The 16,377-nt window shown below is 49.9% G+C and overlaps 1 protein-coding gene across 3 annotated transcripts in view; it reads right to left on the minus strand.

Annotated features, from left to right (window-relative positions):
• Positions 1-280: 280 nt before the first annotated feature.
• Positions 281-16,377, minus strand: part of RBPMS (RNA binding protein, mRNA processing factor) — a 157,449-nt gene continuing 141,352 nt past the window's right edge. For 2 of the 3 annotated variants that reach the window (XM_032468698.1, XM_032468699.1), the window contains exons 7-10: positions 15,561-15,694; positions 13,629-13,698; positions 5,197-5,297; positions 281-502 (exon numbers count right to left, since the gene is read on the minus strand). In XM_032468698.1, the coding sequence (XP_032324589.1) occupies positions 5,283-5,297; positions 13,629-13,698; positions 15,561-15,694 (219 nt within the window). In that variant the 3' untranslated portion in view covers positions 281-502; positions 5,197-5,282. The remainder of the gene's footprint in view (positions 503-5,196; positions 5,298-13,628; positions 13,699-15,560; positions 15,695-16,377) is intronic. The other variant, XM_032468703.1, reaches the window with a different exon arrangement.

A 16,377-nucleotide genomic window follows, 5' to 3' on the forward strand; every position in this document is an offset into this window, starting at 1 on the left:
GCTGCAGTAGGTAGCGCAGTCCTAACGCCTACCACCACGTGCTGATGCCCCCAGGCTCAGGCCAGGCAGGCAGATCTCTGTACATTCACAATAGGATTCTGGAAATTATGGTATTTAAAAACATGCCTCAAACATGCAGCTTATTTTAGAGGAAAAAAATAGATACTTTTAATTACAGGCATTCAAAAGTCAAGCACAAAATTTGTGATCCAGCCCAGTGTAAGATCATCCATCCTGTCATACTTAAAATGTTTGGTATAAAAATACTCACTCTCTCTGGTTTTATCATTGATATCTTTTATGTTTCATTTGAAAATATCTCCGAACTGTACAGAAATGTATGTCAGACCATGCGTTCACAAATAACACACTATTTCTTACAATTATACAGTGTAAAAGAGTAAAACATTTTATTATATTTTTTTCTTCGAGTAAAACAGATGTGTGATAGAGGCTGTGGCAAAGTCTTGACGGGATCAAAACTGGGCGCGGTTTTTCAAGCCTGAAACAAAAAGGAGACGTGTAAGGAGAGCAGTTCCCACAAGCCGGCGTGCTGCGCCCTCCGAGGCGCGGGGCTGGAGAAGGTGTGGGGCTGGAGATGCCGGCGGGTAAGACCCCAGGGGCCGACTCCCCACGGAGGTGCAGGTGCGGACGTGTGTGAACTTGGAACCTGTCAATCACCAGAGTATCAGTGGCCCCACCTTAGACTCCTGGGGAGTATGTATTTAATTTCTGCTGCTCTCTCTCTTACTAGAAACTTTTTAGGACCTCCTTTTCCTGCAGTTACAAGGAAACGTACATATGTGTTTTGGTTTGTGGCAGAAAAAGGGCCCTCGGACACTCATTAGAGTTTGTCCTGAAGCAGCCTGGGGCGGCAGGAGTGAGCACACCTGGGCTCGGGCGCCCTCCCCGTGCCGTCAGGGCCTAGGCATCAGCTCCGGGGCCGCAGCAGTTGTTTCCTCACGCACTCACCAGCTTCTGGCCCCACGTCCCCGTGGACGTCTGATCCGCGCCCTCTGACTGCAAGGGGAGCCCCCCTCCCGCCCCCCACCTCCCGGTCAGTGTCTGTCAGCAGAGGAGGGAAACCAGCTTAGAGGAAGTGGAGACCAAGCCAGTTTCCTCCCCCCGCACTCCGGCTTGTCAGGCCTGGAGTGGCCAGCTCCACATCATCCCCAAGCTTGACCCCGCGCCAGCACCCCAGCTGTGTGCTGATTCCAGGAAACCATTTCTGAGGAACAGTCGTTGCTCTACGGCTGTTCCCATCTTGGAAAAGGTTACAGGGGGCTGCACTTGGCAGAGTCCCTTGGGCTCTGGGACCCTACAGGCCTGCCCACTGTCGCCGGCCTCTGACAGACACGGGCTGGGGGAAGCCCTGGGGAAACAGCTGAACGCAGATGTGGCAGCACTGGGGCTGTGCGGGCAGATGGAGGAACGCTGGCCACGGGGCCCCCGCTTTCCATGCTCAGGACGATGGAGCTCCTGCCGTCCCCTCCAGCCCTGGCTGTGCGGCAGGGCCAGGCGGGTCTAGAACTCAAAGGCTACCTTTGGGCACGTGCACATGGCCAGCTCCCGCCTCTTTCTGTTTCCACCGCCAGTTCCTAGGCCATTATCCCCACTCCCCTCGGCTGTGCCCTGGACGCTCTGCCATGACTTTGAAGGCCAGACGTCTACACCCGGACTCTCCACCTTGCCTTCTCTCGGGTCACCTCATCACCTTCTTGGTTCGCCTCTCCTGGTATGTGTCCACTTGACTCCTAATCTCCTTTGTTTCAGGCAGCAAGAGGACAGTTCCTCAAGCACCTCCCCCACCCCCAGCTCTCCAGTGCCTCAAGACCCTCAAAAGCTTGGTCATAGTCTGCTTTCAACAAGAGCATGCCGCCCACATTCCTCCCTCTTCCCTTCTGTTTGAAAGCCAGCAGGGTTCATATGTGCTGAGCGTACTCAAACTCAGTTTAAGCCCCTTCTCCTCCAGCCCGCAGGGCTTCCTCCTCTGAACTCTAACCAGGAGCTCTCCTTGTCCAGGCCATGGACCGGCTTCTACAAGGACTACCTGGGCTCATTTTCTTCCCTAAGACCATCTCTGACATGGTCGCTTAGACGCAGCAAAAATTCAGGCACTTAGGTTCCAGGACAAATGAAATGGGAACGATGGGCCATTAACGGGCTGTGGTCCAGAGACTCCGTCCCCGCCCGGTGGCCCCGTGGGGCTCTGTACACTGGCCTTTCCTCTGCAGGAAGCTGATCGGGGGGTGAGAAGGTGCCCCCAGCTTCCCGAGGCCATAGCAGCCTACCTGGCCCCCTGAACAGGAGGGAAGGTGCAGGGGCCTGGTTAACTGGGGCTGACTAGGAAGACTGATCTAGTGAAGTTCAAGATCAGGGAAGGAAGAGACAAGGGAGGGGTGAGAGTCGATAATTTCCCGAGCTTTTCCATAACTGTGCTGGGTAAGTGCAGCTCTCACATGGGAAAAGAATGTGTCCACACTGCCATAGATGTCCCCAGACTGAACAGAAGGTCAAAATGTGGCTATTTTGGTCCCAGTAAACAAGGAAAGGGGTTTAGCTAGGAACGGAGTTCAAACTTTGGAATGTATTAACAAGGACATTCTAAACAGAATGCAAAGACATCCGGGAACACAGAACGGTGGTGGTGGTGGGGCGGTGTCAGGCTCTGTTTAGAGAGCAGACCTCCTCACAGAGCCTCTCTCCTGAAAGGGGGTCAGCTATGACGTGCGTGTCACGGGGTAAACGAGGGGAGAACATGTGTACAACAGTGTATCTGAAGCAGGTCACAACTGTCCCAATTTGAAGACACTGGCACCTTCAGGAACATCCCACAGTTCTAAACCAGTTCATTTCAGCTGTCTTTGGTCGAGAAGATGAGTCCATGGCCCTCAGTACCTGGGGACATCTGCTGATGGGAGTGGGTCAGGGTGCTGGCTGCCCTTCCCTGATACAACTTGGTAAGTTAGAGGCTGTTTATCCAAGTGCCTTGTGAGCTTTTTCTCCTGGCAATAAGAAAATCCCTTCGGTTTTCCCCAGTCCATCTACATGTATGTGACCTATTTACTAACGATTTCTTCCCCCAGTTTTTCTAACATTTATTTATTTTTACCAAAAGCCAGATATAAAACAGTCCCATCCCAGTCCCAGTAAGCATGGGGCATCGTATAATTAGGTCTTTAATTAATAAGAGTGGTTTAGTTTTCATTTTATACCTGTCAGCTTGATTTTTAAAAAATCAAATGCTGATAGTAATTTGTAATAAAGACTAAACAGGTTCAGTCTATAGTCTCCAGGAAAGGTCTTCTGCAGTTAGACACTCCTCCCTATTCTAACGCTACAACTCCCACGGCTGCAGCCATTGGCCCCCATCCCGAGCCACCTAGGCGTTTCCTGCGTGGATTCCAGCCCTGTGGCCAGAGAGCCCCTCTCCCATTACGTCCAGGCCTCTCTGTAGTGTCTCCATAAGCGGTGTCACCTCTTCAGATCTGGAGAAAGGAAAGCCGCCTCTAAACTCTTGTAAGCCAGAGGTGGCCCTGGAACTGGTGAGCCCCATCCTGAACTTGACTAGAGCTGAAGACAGCACCGCACCCCCACCCCATCCACTGCCCACATTCAGGCCTGTCTGGAACCTGACTACTCTTTGCTGCCCGCCGTCTGTAGAGTCTCCACTTAGGCCAGTGGCTGCTGCTTCTGGTCTGGGCTTCTCTGCATGTGCCCAAATTACTGATGTTTGGGGTTCATTTACTGAATTAAAAAAAAAATCACTGTCCTAAGTGGCTTCTAAAAAAATTGTATGGGTGAGTTTTAATTGGTCCTTAAACTTCCCCAGAGGAGGGGAGAAACCAAACAAAATCTCGTCTTTTTAAACAGTTTTCCTGGGAGGTAACAGCTGTAAGACCATCGTGAGCACAGCTATGAAGGCCCATGACACGAAGGGAATCTGATCAGTTAGGAGGCTGTAGAAGCAGGGGGAGATACACTGGCTGCCCCCACGTGATGTGGGAAAACATTCACCTGCTGGTGAGTTTGGTTAGCGTTGGGGAACACAGCCCCCAGGTGCCAGCTTCCCGTCCAGGGGAGGAGGCAGCCCGCACTGCAGGTGTAGGTCTGAGCATGAAGTCACTCTCACCCCAAACCAGGTGATGTCTGGTTCTCTGTCCTTAGCAGGAATCTTGTTCCCTTTCTGACTCATCTTTTCTTTATAAGCCCCTTGTAGGGGTGAAATCTGCCACCTTATTTGGGCCCAGACGTAACTGCTGTTGGCTTGCGCCTGGCATTCCTGCTGTTCTAGGTCAAGCTTTCCAGAGACTGGAAGCCTCACATGTGGTGCCCAGCAGGCGGGTCGCCTTCGGGACGCTGCACAATACTTCCAAGACCGCATTTACTGCTGGAAGTAGGAGAACTGAGAAGAAACAGCTGGAATCCACAGAAGAGACAGACATATCACCCAAATCTTCACTACTAGGAGAGCCTGGCAGCTTAGAGGAACACGGTGAGATTCCATTCTAATTCAGCTGTGCCCCAGGGGGAGGGTGCAGCTCAAGTGGTAGAGCATGTGCTTAGCATGCATGAGGTCCTGGGTTCAATCCCCAATACCGCCTCTAGAAATAAATAAACCTAATTACCTCCTTCCTCTAAAAATAATTCAGTCATGCCCAAGGGCGATCACCCTATTTCTGAAAAGGCTCATAAAAATGCCTCTGAGTCACCAAGAAAGGACTGCACGATAGTCAGTATAATTGGATTAACAAATCAAAAGGAGTATGCAAGTTACATCTGAAAATTTCCACCAATGGTTAATTAAAAAAAAAAAAAAGGCTTAGGGCTTAGGAGAAAAAGCTCCATTCATATGTAAGTTCCTTTCAGTGGAGTATCTCATTCCAGATGAAAGGTATTGACATCCTCGCTCAGGCATCAGCCCGACCAAGCAAGGCTGCGAGGACCAAGCGCTGGGTGATGTGCTTTGAGTTTGCAGAGCTCGCTTGCTACCCTGGGACCATCTGCCCGTGGGAGGAGATGACAAAGAGCAGACCCTGGTCCTGAGCACCCACACCAGCAGGTATCAACCCAGAGTGCCCACCACACCCCAGAGGCCTGGGTTCCCAGGGGATACTGGTGTGATGGTCCCGACCGCGCTGCCAAGGACATGCTGCTTCTTGGAGCAACTGTTTAGTCTCTAACTTTGGGACTCACCAGCATGCTCCAGTTTTGTAGAACAGCTCGAGAACAGTGCCACTTGAAGATTGTATTAATACCCACAAGACAGATTGCAGCCACCATCACACACCTGGAACCTGGGTGGAGAAAGAAATCGTCCATTAACGCACGCAGTGACGTCCACCCCGGCTAGCCGGCTTCCCCGGGCCTTGCAGCCCAGCACTTCTGAGGGCACAGAGCTGGGAGGACAGGCACCACTCAGAGCGACTGTTACATCACTCTCGCCCAGGATGTGGCGGAGCAAGTGCGAAGAGGCACTCGGGGGCCAGGGTACAGTGCCCCTGTCAGCCAGCCTGGGGGCAGGGCACCTGGAGAGAAGTGTGTCCTTCAGGCTACCAGGGTATAAGCCACCTGGGGGCAGGGCCTCGGTGTGCACGATCCTGTGGGCTTGGAGCCCCAGGACTGTCCCAAAGCCCAGCCGGGGAAAGCATGGGACTGCGGCCTCCCACGAGAGCAAGAGCCTCAAACGTAACCACCTCCAGGGCCACTCCAGACCCCAGAAACAACTCTGGGCAGCCTGAGGCCACAGAAGCCCTTCTCCAGGAGCTCCCCATGCACCTGTGAGCTCAACTTGATTCCAAGCACCTACTAGGGAAAAACAACCAAAAGCAAATACTTGTGCACATAATCCTGCTATTCCTGGGGTCTGAGAATTTTGAAACAGAAGGGTGCAGAGACCCAGTGAGTAGTCCATTTTTAACATTCTTCCCGCAGGTGCGGCTACCTTTGAGCCGGCTGGTTTTACCAAGAATTCCTGGTGCCGAGGAAGGAAGCTCAGCACACAGACTCCAGGGCCCGTTCCTGGCTAACAGCTCTCAGGTGTTTGGCGCCGTGCTCCTTCCTGGGCACAGAGCCTGAGTCTCCGGAGCGGGAGCCACCCCTCCTGGATGCAGCGCAGAGAGGAAGCCGCCTCCGAGATTGTGGGTGAGGCTGAAAGGAGGCTCTCCTTCCTAAGGCATCTCTCAGAATTAAGAAAAAAAAAAGGTTTTCCCCACAGTTTCACTATAAAAACGTTGAAGGATGAGTAGATGTGATTCCAGTTTCCTAGTAAAAGCTAGGTTATTTGAGGATAGGAAAACAGATGTTCATCTCTGCAAACAAAACCTGACTGCTCATCCGACTTTAACCAGCCTTGTCCACACCTGTGAGCAGGCGAGGGGGGCGGGAGTGCCTGCAGCAGCAGCCCTGCGGGGGTCCTCCTGGTGCGGCCAGACCAAGGCTGCATTTTTAGGATGCCTGTCCTTGAAGAAATCACACTGATGACCAGATGGAATCCTCTTGGTCTCTGGGCTTAAGTTAATCAGGATGACTCAGTACTGGTGATTTAAAAGTACTGGGCCCACAGGGTTTTCTTTTATCACCAAGCTGCTCTTTGCAGTTATTATAGCAACAACACTTGTCTGCACACCAGGGCTTCCCAGTGGGCAGAGAGGAGGCATGGGCTGGAGTCTGCTCTACAGGGACCCCATGAGATGACTCCCCAAAGGACACACAACACCAGCGGGAATTCCAGACGCACTCATCTTTAACTTGATGGTGAGCCTGCAGGTCTTCTGAATTTCCATTTTCAGCCAAGCAGGGATGATGGCAGTGGAGAGTGGGGGCTGTCTCCTGTCAGTGGCCTTGCCCTCGCGGCTGTGGAGAGGCCCTGACTCAAGGTCCTGATCGTAATGGACTGCACTCTTCTGGGGACCAGCCAGGCCACTCTCCTGGTGCAGTGCTCAGGGATCTCCATCTTCCAGTCAGACTCACAGAAAGTGACAGCTCTGACTGCACTGGGCTATCGCCACAGTCACCCGCAAGGTGAGCTCCGCACATGCTCGTCAGTCGTTAGCCGGTGTCTGATGTGTCCTAATTTCCAAAGCCTGGAGGAAGGGCAGTGGCTGCGAGGGGTGCCACGTCCCCTGCTTTATAACTCATGCAGGAAGTGGAACAGACCCTGGGACGGAGGGTGGGGGTCAGAACCAGGGCACATAGAGCCCTCTCTCAGGGAGAGGCTGACCCACTTGGGCTGCCCGGACACCCTCTGCCAGCACTGCCTTGGAGCTCCCCCTGGCTCCAGCCTGTTGTCATTAATTTAACTTCTCTAATCCTCTTCTTGCCTGCCCTTTTGCTAAATCATTCTCTTAGCTTGAGCAAAGTGAGGTCTGTTCTGAAAAATGAACCCTGTATCAAGGTGAGAAGGGTTTTATCTGTGCTCCTGTGTACAGTGAAGCACCTGCCAACCCCTAACCTTTACCCTTTCCTTATTTTGCTTTTTCCTATTAGCCTTTCTCCCCATCTGAGCTGTTGTGTTTTAGTATTTTATTACTCATCCTCTCCATTACTGAATGTCAGCTCCACAAAGGCAAGGGTTTTGTCTACTTTTGTTCACGGAATATTTACTTTGTTAATGAACTTAAGTGTGACTCAGAGAAGGAAAGGAACTGGCCCTGGGGTCTAGGGAGGCAGGGGTGACTGCAGGAGTCACAGCAGCTATCTGGGCCGCTGTGAAGACTCGGGGCCCTTCCCCCCTGCTAAGTTCTCAGCTCGGCCTTGATGTCTGTCTAGCCCTTGTGCTCACAGCCAAAGCCAGACGGGGCCACTCCTCCCCAAAACTAAACAAAAAGGAACAAACAGCTTCAAATTCCAGCCCTGTTATCTCTTGCTATGTCCTCCTTTAATTTGGTGAGGCTGTAACTGCATGTGCTTGTAATATCTATGCTGTGGTCTTGGCCCATGGCCAGGGAAATTTCACGAGTTCTCCCATATCCCCTCCACCTCTTTCTTCCCTTTTCTGATTTATTTAACTACATTTGGACACCCGACAAGGAAAACCATGTAATCCTTATTCTTTGTAAGGAGTGTAAGGACTAACGACTTGCTGTGCTTTCCTCTTCTCAACACATCTGGGAAACTGATCCTTCCCCATCATTATCGTGTATCCAGGGCCCTCTGCCACTCGGCTGGACCATTAGCAGAACTCTGGTGATGTGCACACACTTACAACCAGACTACACACCATCTGTCAAGCAGCATGTTGAGCAAATCAGAACATCAATATCACCCACCCCTCCAGCGACCACTCTTGAGGGTCTCACTGAGGCCACACGCGTGCCTACACCCCCTCTGGAGCATCAGGGGCTACAGTTCTAAAACCGTCCATGACTCCTGCCCTTTGGAACTTCAGCTCCTCAGGGCCCAGGCCGAGTGCTGCGCGTTTCCTATCTCGCACACGGTGGACACAGGGCACACGTCTGTGTGAAGAGTTAAGAGCTTGTTCACTTTCCTAGTCTAGTCGCTGGTTTCCCCTTAGAGTTACTTCTAAGTCCTTGAAGGGACCTCTGGGAGAACAGGCCTCCCTCATGCCCCACACATCAGAAACGACAGGAGCGCATCTTTCCATGGGGGAAGAAACCCCCTCCCAAGGCCTGCAGGAAGGCCACGTGGATCTGCCCTTCATTTGCTCTTTTCAAGAGGCTCATTTGGGCTCTAAAATGTGTCTTATTTCATCAGCACCCCTGTTTTCAATTCTAACTTCCCTTTCCCTAAGATTACAGAGCCTGGATTATGAGCTATCTTGGAAAGGACTCAAGAGACTAGAAGGAGCCTGAGTAATGATCCGTACTGAGCTGGTCTAACATCAGGCAGGATGGAGATGGGAGTTCCAGCCCCAAGTGCAGTGTGATGAGTTCAGTGACCTGTCCTCCTTCCTGACCACTCCACTCCCTTCAGACCCCAAGGGAGGAGTCTGGCCTATGTCCCCAGCTTATCTCGGAACAAAGGCTACACCCACAGGAGACAAGCCTGACTCAGGGGGCGTGGGGTCAACTGCCAGCCTTCTCTGGTAGCCAGACCACCTGTAGATCCCTGGGGAATAATGAATGGATCTCCATCTATTCAACTGCTAAATGATCATGTCTTCTCTTTGTTCTATATGAATGCTTAAAACAAAATCCTTCCTTAGGCCCCATGCCACCGCCATTTTTTGCCAACTGGAACCACCAAAATCGTACTCAGCTTTCCTGTAGCACTGGACACCGCAGCCAGCACTGCCCTTCCGAGGCTCCATGCCTCACCTGGCTCCTGGTCACTCTTCATTTTTGATAAGCTAACTCCTTACATCTAGTGAGCCTTTGGGTTCTGTCCCACTGACCTGTCTTCTAGTTTAAATTCCTCAACTGTCAGCTTGCGCTTAATGCCAGATCTACATTCCAACCCACGAACTCTCGTGAGCGTCACAATTTCCAGTTTTCTCATCCTAGACACCTCCAGGTGAACACCTACCAGCCTCTGAAAACAGAAGCACTGCTGTGAGGGAGAGAGGCGCACAGCAGTGGACCAGTCACCCTGGCAACAGATGAGATTCCCACACAATGAATTGAGTAAGGTTTTTCTGAGCAAAGAAACAATGGCTGGGTATACATAACTTGAGTTTAAAATTAATGATAGGCGTTTGGATATGGAATATGGACTTAAGATTTGTTGAGTCCAGAATTTCCTAAGATTTCACAAAATAGTAAAATATTTTAAAGAACACTTTAGGTATGTACCATGGAGTGCTGAATTTATTTCTAAGAAAAGATATTTAAAATATGACTGTTCTTCACTAACACTGCCATTTCATTTAGGAAGAGTAGTTTAACACACACAGAAGAGCATAAGGGACACATTCAAGGAAAGAATCCAGATTTCCCCGTCATCACAGATGAGTGCAAAGTGTTAACAGGTGCTACTGGCCCCAGGACGAGGTGTAAGGGTGCCACTGGTACAGGTTCTGGATAAGAGGGTTAGGGTTGCAACATTAGTCTCCCAAGATTCTAGGAATAAAGGGTTCACTGGTCCCAACTAGGTTTGAGAAATACTGCATCCTGGAGTTTCCTAATCTTAAACTGTCACGTTGCACATACTGTTATGAGGGTTCTGAGAATTGTTTGGTAAAGAAATCTGTTTAACTCTCAAGTCTCTGGCCACGATTACGTCTGAGGACAAGCACACACTCAGAAATATGTCAGGTTGGGGAAGAACAGGTACATCCCTAACTTACTCAAGTTGATCTCTTAAAGCACAAAAATACTATCCCTCAACTTATTTCCACAGCCCGTGGTGAATCCCAACTAGTTGGTCTGTGAGTCTCCTGACTGGGCACTGTGCTGCCCGTCACTAATCCTGTTGGGTAAGGCCCTTCCTTCACAAAGACGCCTTCCTTCTGACCTAGGACCGGACTCTCTGGAAGAGACTGACCTTTTACAGTACTGAGAACTTTGGCAAATGAAATCTGCACTCAGCAGCTCCCCTGGAAATTGAGATGAAGGTGACATGAGCCACCAACTGAGACTTTAGGTCAACAGGGCAAACTGCATGTGGAAAGTAAACCCTGGAACACTTGTAAATCCCATTTGGGGCTCTCCTCCCTCCTCGGTAAGAGGGCACTGACCTGCACGAGGCATCTACTCCTCCAGTATGGCCCTGTGAGTGGTCAGAGACAGCTCTCCATTAACGGTGGGACTAAGTCAACCCAGGCCACTTTCTCCCCTCGTGCTCTTTCCTTCTCCAGAGTCTCAAAGGCCTCAGGTGACCAAACACAGGACTTAGTACTAATGGAAGAAGAAACAGAACATCTGAAGTATTTTCATCTTAGAACAGAAGCTCTCCAAGAGAAGGCGTGTCAGCATTAGGTAGAGATGTGTAACAACTCCCCATGGCCTCAGCATTTATAACTGGATGAATCTGGTCCCAACCTAAGTCTCATTTTTCTTCCTATTTTGTGAAGGAATGATGTAAACCAAGGGCTGAGTGTAAAACGGTAACATTTAAAACACTTGACTTTAGGGCAGACTTAATTCACCAAATTAGAGCTCAGAATAACAGTGCTAAAGAAACAATCCCTTTTAAAACTGCACCCAAAACAATAAAATACTTAGGAATAAATCTCACCAAGGAGGTGAAAGACATAAACATGGAGAACTACAAAACATTCATTAAGGAAATTAAAGATGACTTAAAGGAATGGAAAGATATCCCATGCTTTTGAATTAGAGGAATCAATATTGTTAAAATACCCATAATGCTGAAGGCAATCTACAGATTTAATGTGATCCCTATCAAATTACCCACCATATTTTTCACTGAACTAGAACAGACAATCCCAAAATTTATATGGAATCACAGAAGACCCAGAATTGCAATAATGAAGAAATAGAATGAAGCTGGAGAAATAACCCTCCTAGACTTTAGACAATATCCCAGAGCTCTGGTAATCAAAACAGCATGGTATTGGCATAAAAATAGATGTATGGATCAGTGGAACAGAACAGAGAGCCCAGAAATAAACCCACACACCTATGGTCAATTAATCTTCGACAAAGGAGGCAAGAACATACAATGGAGAAAAGACAGTCTCTTCAGCAAGTGGTGCTGGGAAAACTGGATAGAAGCATGTAAATCAATGAAGTTAGAACACTCCTTCACTCATACACAAAAATAAACTCAAAATGGCTTAAAGACACGATAAATTTCCTAGAAAACAGACAAAACATTTTCTGACAAATCTTAACAATGTCTCCTAGGGCAGTCTACTCAGGTAATAGAAATAAAAGCAAAAATTAACAAATGGGACCGAATGAAACTTAGTAAGCTTTTGCACAGCAAAAGAAACCATAAACAAAACAGTGACAACCTACGGAATGGGAAAAAATATTTGCAAATGATGCAGCTGACAAAGGCTTAATTTCCAGAATATATAAGCAGCTCATACAACTTACTAACAAAAGAAACCCCAATCCAAAAATGGGCAGAAGACCCAAACAAGCAATTCTCCAGTGAAGACGTATGAATGGCCAATATGCACAAATGCAAATCAAAACTATAATGAGGTATCACCTCACACCAGTCAGAATGGCCATCATTAAAAAGTCCACCAAAGATAAACGCTGGAGAGGCTGTGGAGAAAAGGAAACCCTCCTACATTGCCGGTGGGAATATGGTTTGGTGCAGCCATTATAGAAACAGTATGGAGATTCCTCAAAAAACTAAAAATAAAGACTTACCACATGATCCAGCAATCCCACTCCCGGGCATATATCCAGAGGGAACCTTAATTCAAGGAGATACATGCACCCAATGTTCAGAGCAGCACTATTTACAATAGGCAAGACATGGGAGCAACCTAAATGTCCATTGACAGATGACTGGATAAAGAAGTTGTGGTATGTTTATACAATGGATTACTACTCAGCCATAAAAAAAAGAATAAAATAATGCTATTTGCAGCAACATGGAAGGACCTGGAAATTGTCATTCTAAGTGAAGTAAGCCAGAAAGAGAAAGAAAAATGCCATATGATATCACTCATGTGGAATCAAAAAGGAAGAAAAGGACACTATGAACTCTTCTACAAAACAGAAACAGACTTGCAGACATAGTAAATAATCTTACAGTTATTAGACAAAGTGGATGGGAAGGGATAAATTCGGGAGTTTGAGATTTACAAATGTTAGCCACTATATATAAAAACAGGTTAAAAAGTTTCTGCTGTATAGCACAGGGAACCATGTTCAACATCTCATAATAACCTTTAATGAAAAAAGTGAAAACGAATATATGTACGTATATGCATGACTGAGACATTATGCTGTACACCAGGAATTGACACATTGTAACGGGCGGTACTTCAATAATAAAAACAAACAAAAAAACCCAGTGTTTTGTACTTAACTGAAACTCGGGCAAGACACTGAATTAAAGAATGCGTTTGGGATTTTACAGAAATTCTACATTCCTAGGGAAAAAAAATCATAAGGTAGTTCTCTGAAGCAAGGTTAGGCCTATGATAAAATGGCAAAGATGCCAATGTAGGATATTGCTTCCCTCAAGAAAATTTAAGGAAAGCCTACTGTAAACAGCACAGTCTGCCTTCAGTAGAAACATTAGGTGTTTTGGGAAGATGAGAACCTCTCCAAAGTTCTAACATACACACAGGTGTGCGGGGAAGTCAGTGCGGGCAATCTGAGACTCCCACACTGAAGCACTACGTCTGTGAGTAGATTACTCACGCTTGTAACTTGAGGAAGGTTTGTGTTCAACATTGGCAGCAGGTGAACTATAATCACGTAATTTTCTGACGCCTGTTTCTACAGAAACTAGCACAAACTGCTTATTTAATAAAGTGGGAAGTCCAGGATCGTTTCCTAAGTTAGGCTCAAACCAGTAGCATCCCTCACGTCTCTGTCAGTCCCAAGTGAAAGCCTCTTGGAAGAGACACACAAAGCAGTTCTTCCGATGAGTGCAGTGCCCTTGGACAACCCCGGGAGGTGCAGAAGGTGTGGGTGCTGAGGCAGGGTGACAGCTGCCATTGACCAAATCTCACCCTGGCCTGGGCTCGTCCACACACCGGACCCAGCTCTCATTGAACCTTATTGCGTACTTACACAGTATTCAGCAGAACTGACGGGACTTCCAGCCCTGAGAAGTAGCCTCGGAGGGAGGGAGCCAGCGCATCTGGAAAGACATGTGGGGAGAAAGCTGTGAACCAGGGCTCCCAGGGGACATCCCATTCCTCACTGGGCATCCTGCCGGGATGTTTGCCCTCTACGCTGTTCCGAGACAAGACGGTGCCCCTTCAGCCTTGACCGCGGGCAGCTCAACCCCCAGGGGCTGAAAAGCGTCAGTGCAGCATTGTGAGAAATCCCCCGAAACCCCTTTTTGAATATAGGACCCCCGTTCTCAAGAGAGCGCCCAAGGCCCGGCAGCTCCCTTGCTCCCACCCTCCTTCTGCTACCAGCTCTTGCTGGGCTGAAATCTGTCCCAGCCCCCTTTTCCACACCCGTTTGGCAACACCTAGGCCAGGGGACAGGCTGCCTAATGGTTTTCTAAGCAAGATGTAGAAACATGTATCTGCTTTGATAAAGGGACGGTCATGACACCATCCACACTGCAGGTCTGGCCAGGACTCCTGGCTGTGAGATTCTGCTCCATCCTGGCCTCTTGGCACTGGGGTGTCTGGGGCCCTGTGATGCTTTGTGTACCTGGCAGGCTGTTCTCTGTCCCACACTGAGGAATATGTGAAAGAAGAAACAAAAGGACAAGTGTACTTTGGCTCTAACAGAAGTCCGTCTACTGGCACCGTCAGCCTTGCCTTCAGACAGGCAGGACGTGCCTGTTTACTGCTGCTTCCCCTGACACTGAGGAGGGACGGCCTCCCCCCAGCCGATAAGCGGCACAGGTAGCAGTGCTGGGAACAGGGAGGGTGAGCAAATTACAGCCAAGGGGAGGCTGCACAGCAGAGGGCCGGATGGCCCTGCGAGGAGGTGGCATCCTCCCCAGCGTGGCAGGAGAAAGACTGCTCCTTATCTGGGTTTGGTCCAAACCAGTCAGGTCAAAACCTTTCTGGAGTAGAATGCAATGCTGGGAGGAATTTTAGCCTAACAGTCAACGTCAGTGATTTAGTAAATTCCTTAGCACACCACTTTCTTCACGAGGGATCTTACTACTGTCTCCAAAGCATAAACAGATGAAGCAGCAATCTGGCTGAAACAGAGATGCGAGGGGCCTGAGACACTGACGGAGACCTTCTGCCTCTTCTTACCTGATTTGTACAGGAGGGGAAGTCAGTTGAGGTCTGGGTATTCTGAATGACATCCACTATGGTCATAGAACCCAGTGGGGTCAGGGCTGGTCAGAATCCAGAGCTGAGCCCCCACTAGTTCTGACTTGATTCTAAGAGCTGGGCTGTCTAGGAGTGAGTCCTAGAGAGCCCACACAGTACCCCTGGGGTACTGGTGCAGAAGTCCCCGGAGTTCCCTTCTACCCTGTGGGCCTCCTTCACGGAGTGGCTGTTACTGCACCATGAGGGGCCACCTGGGGGACTCTGGCCTCACTCACCCAGGAAATAGGGGCTTTAAAGGACCAAGGATGTATTTTGAGCTTCTGCCTCGCCGGGGCTCCACACCTTGGGGAACCCCTTGGGCCCACTGTGCAGTAGTCTCACCAGAGGAGCACATCAGGTATTACTAGAAATCAGATTACCAGCCAGAGTGGGGCCCCCATATTCTGAGAGGGCAGAGCTGTATTCCTCGGGAGGTACTGAAGCTCATTTACGGCTGAGCCAGAGCTGTTTCCACCCTCATGGCAATTTTGAAGACAAGGGACCAAAAATGTCACAAGCAGATAGGCTAAAAACATGTCACCCTGGGAATTGGGGGGGGGTATGCAGGACAAAGGAGAGAAATAAAGAGGGGAAATGTGGGAGGCAGGAGGATGGAAAGGGCGAGAGGGGGTCAAGTACAAGGGCAGAGAGGGAGAGGGCAGAAGGGAGGGGAGGAAAACAGAGAAACAGACTCAAAGAAAAAACTCATACCTACCCATGGCTTATGGCTTTGTGCATCTGAGTCCACTTGCTCACTAAGCAAAGGGCAGAGTTGGAGCTGCCTTCCTGAGACAGGAGGTAAAGGATGGGCCCGGGGCACAGCCCTGTGGCAGGTGTGGGGCTGGGAACCTAAACACACAGTGGAAGGGGATGGGTCCGAGTGCGTCAGGGTCGGGAGAGCGCAGTGTGGCGGCTGGTGCTGCCTGGGTGTGGGGCTGGGGTGCTGAGCCCAAGGAGGCCAAGACACGTTGGTGTTTCACAGAGGAGACGCGGGGAGAGGGAGGCTGATCGGGGAGGGGAGAGCGCAGAGTGGATGGCATGATTCCTGCTTCAGTGAAGGTGACTGCGAGAAGGAAGGCCCTCACCTCCCGGCACCCACTCCAGCCTCTGTGCCTGCCTCTCCCGCACCCGCGCCTTGTCCCCCGCACACAGCCCTCGAGCTCTCTCAGGTGCACACGCGCCTGTGGTGCGGGGTCAGAGCACTGCAGTCAGCCTGAGCCACATGACTTGAGCAATCCAGGTGACAGGTGGATTCTGAGCCAGGGTGAATTCAGCCTGCTGGCTGATTCTCAGGGAGGATGTCTTGGCAATGAAGTAAAAGCAGGCCCTGAAATCCATCCCTCTGGTGCCCCAAGGCTAAGACACACTGCTCACCGCGACCCAGACTCCCAAGGCTGCCTCCCTCCAACTCTGAGAGGCGCAGCTGCACCCACCTGCCAGCAGAGGGCAGTGAGCTGAGCTCCCAGGGACACACCTTAGCCCAGGCAGCCAACCCCAGGGAACAAGCTCTTTGGTGCTCATCCCTGTGGTTC

The sequence above is a fragment of the Camelus ferus genome, chromosome 26 (assembly GCF_009834535.1).
Source record: "Camelus ferus isolate YT-003-E chromosome 26, BCGSAC_Cfer_1.0, whole genome shotgun sequence".
Classification (NCBI taxonomy): domain Eukaryota; kingdom Metazoa; phylum Chordata; class Mammalia; order Artiodactyla; family Camelidae; genus Camelus; species Camelus ferus.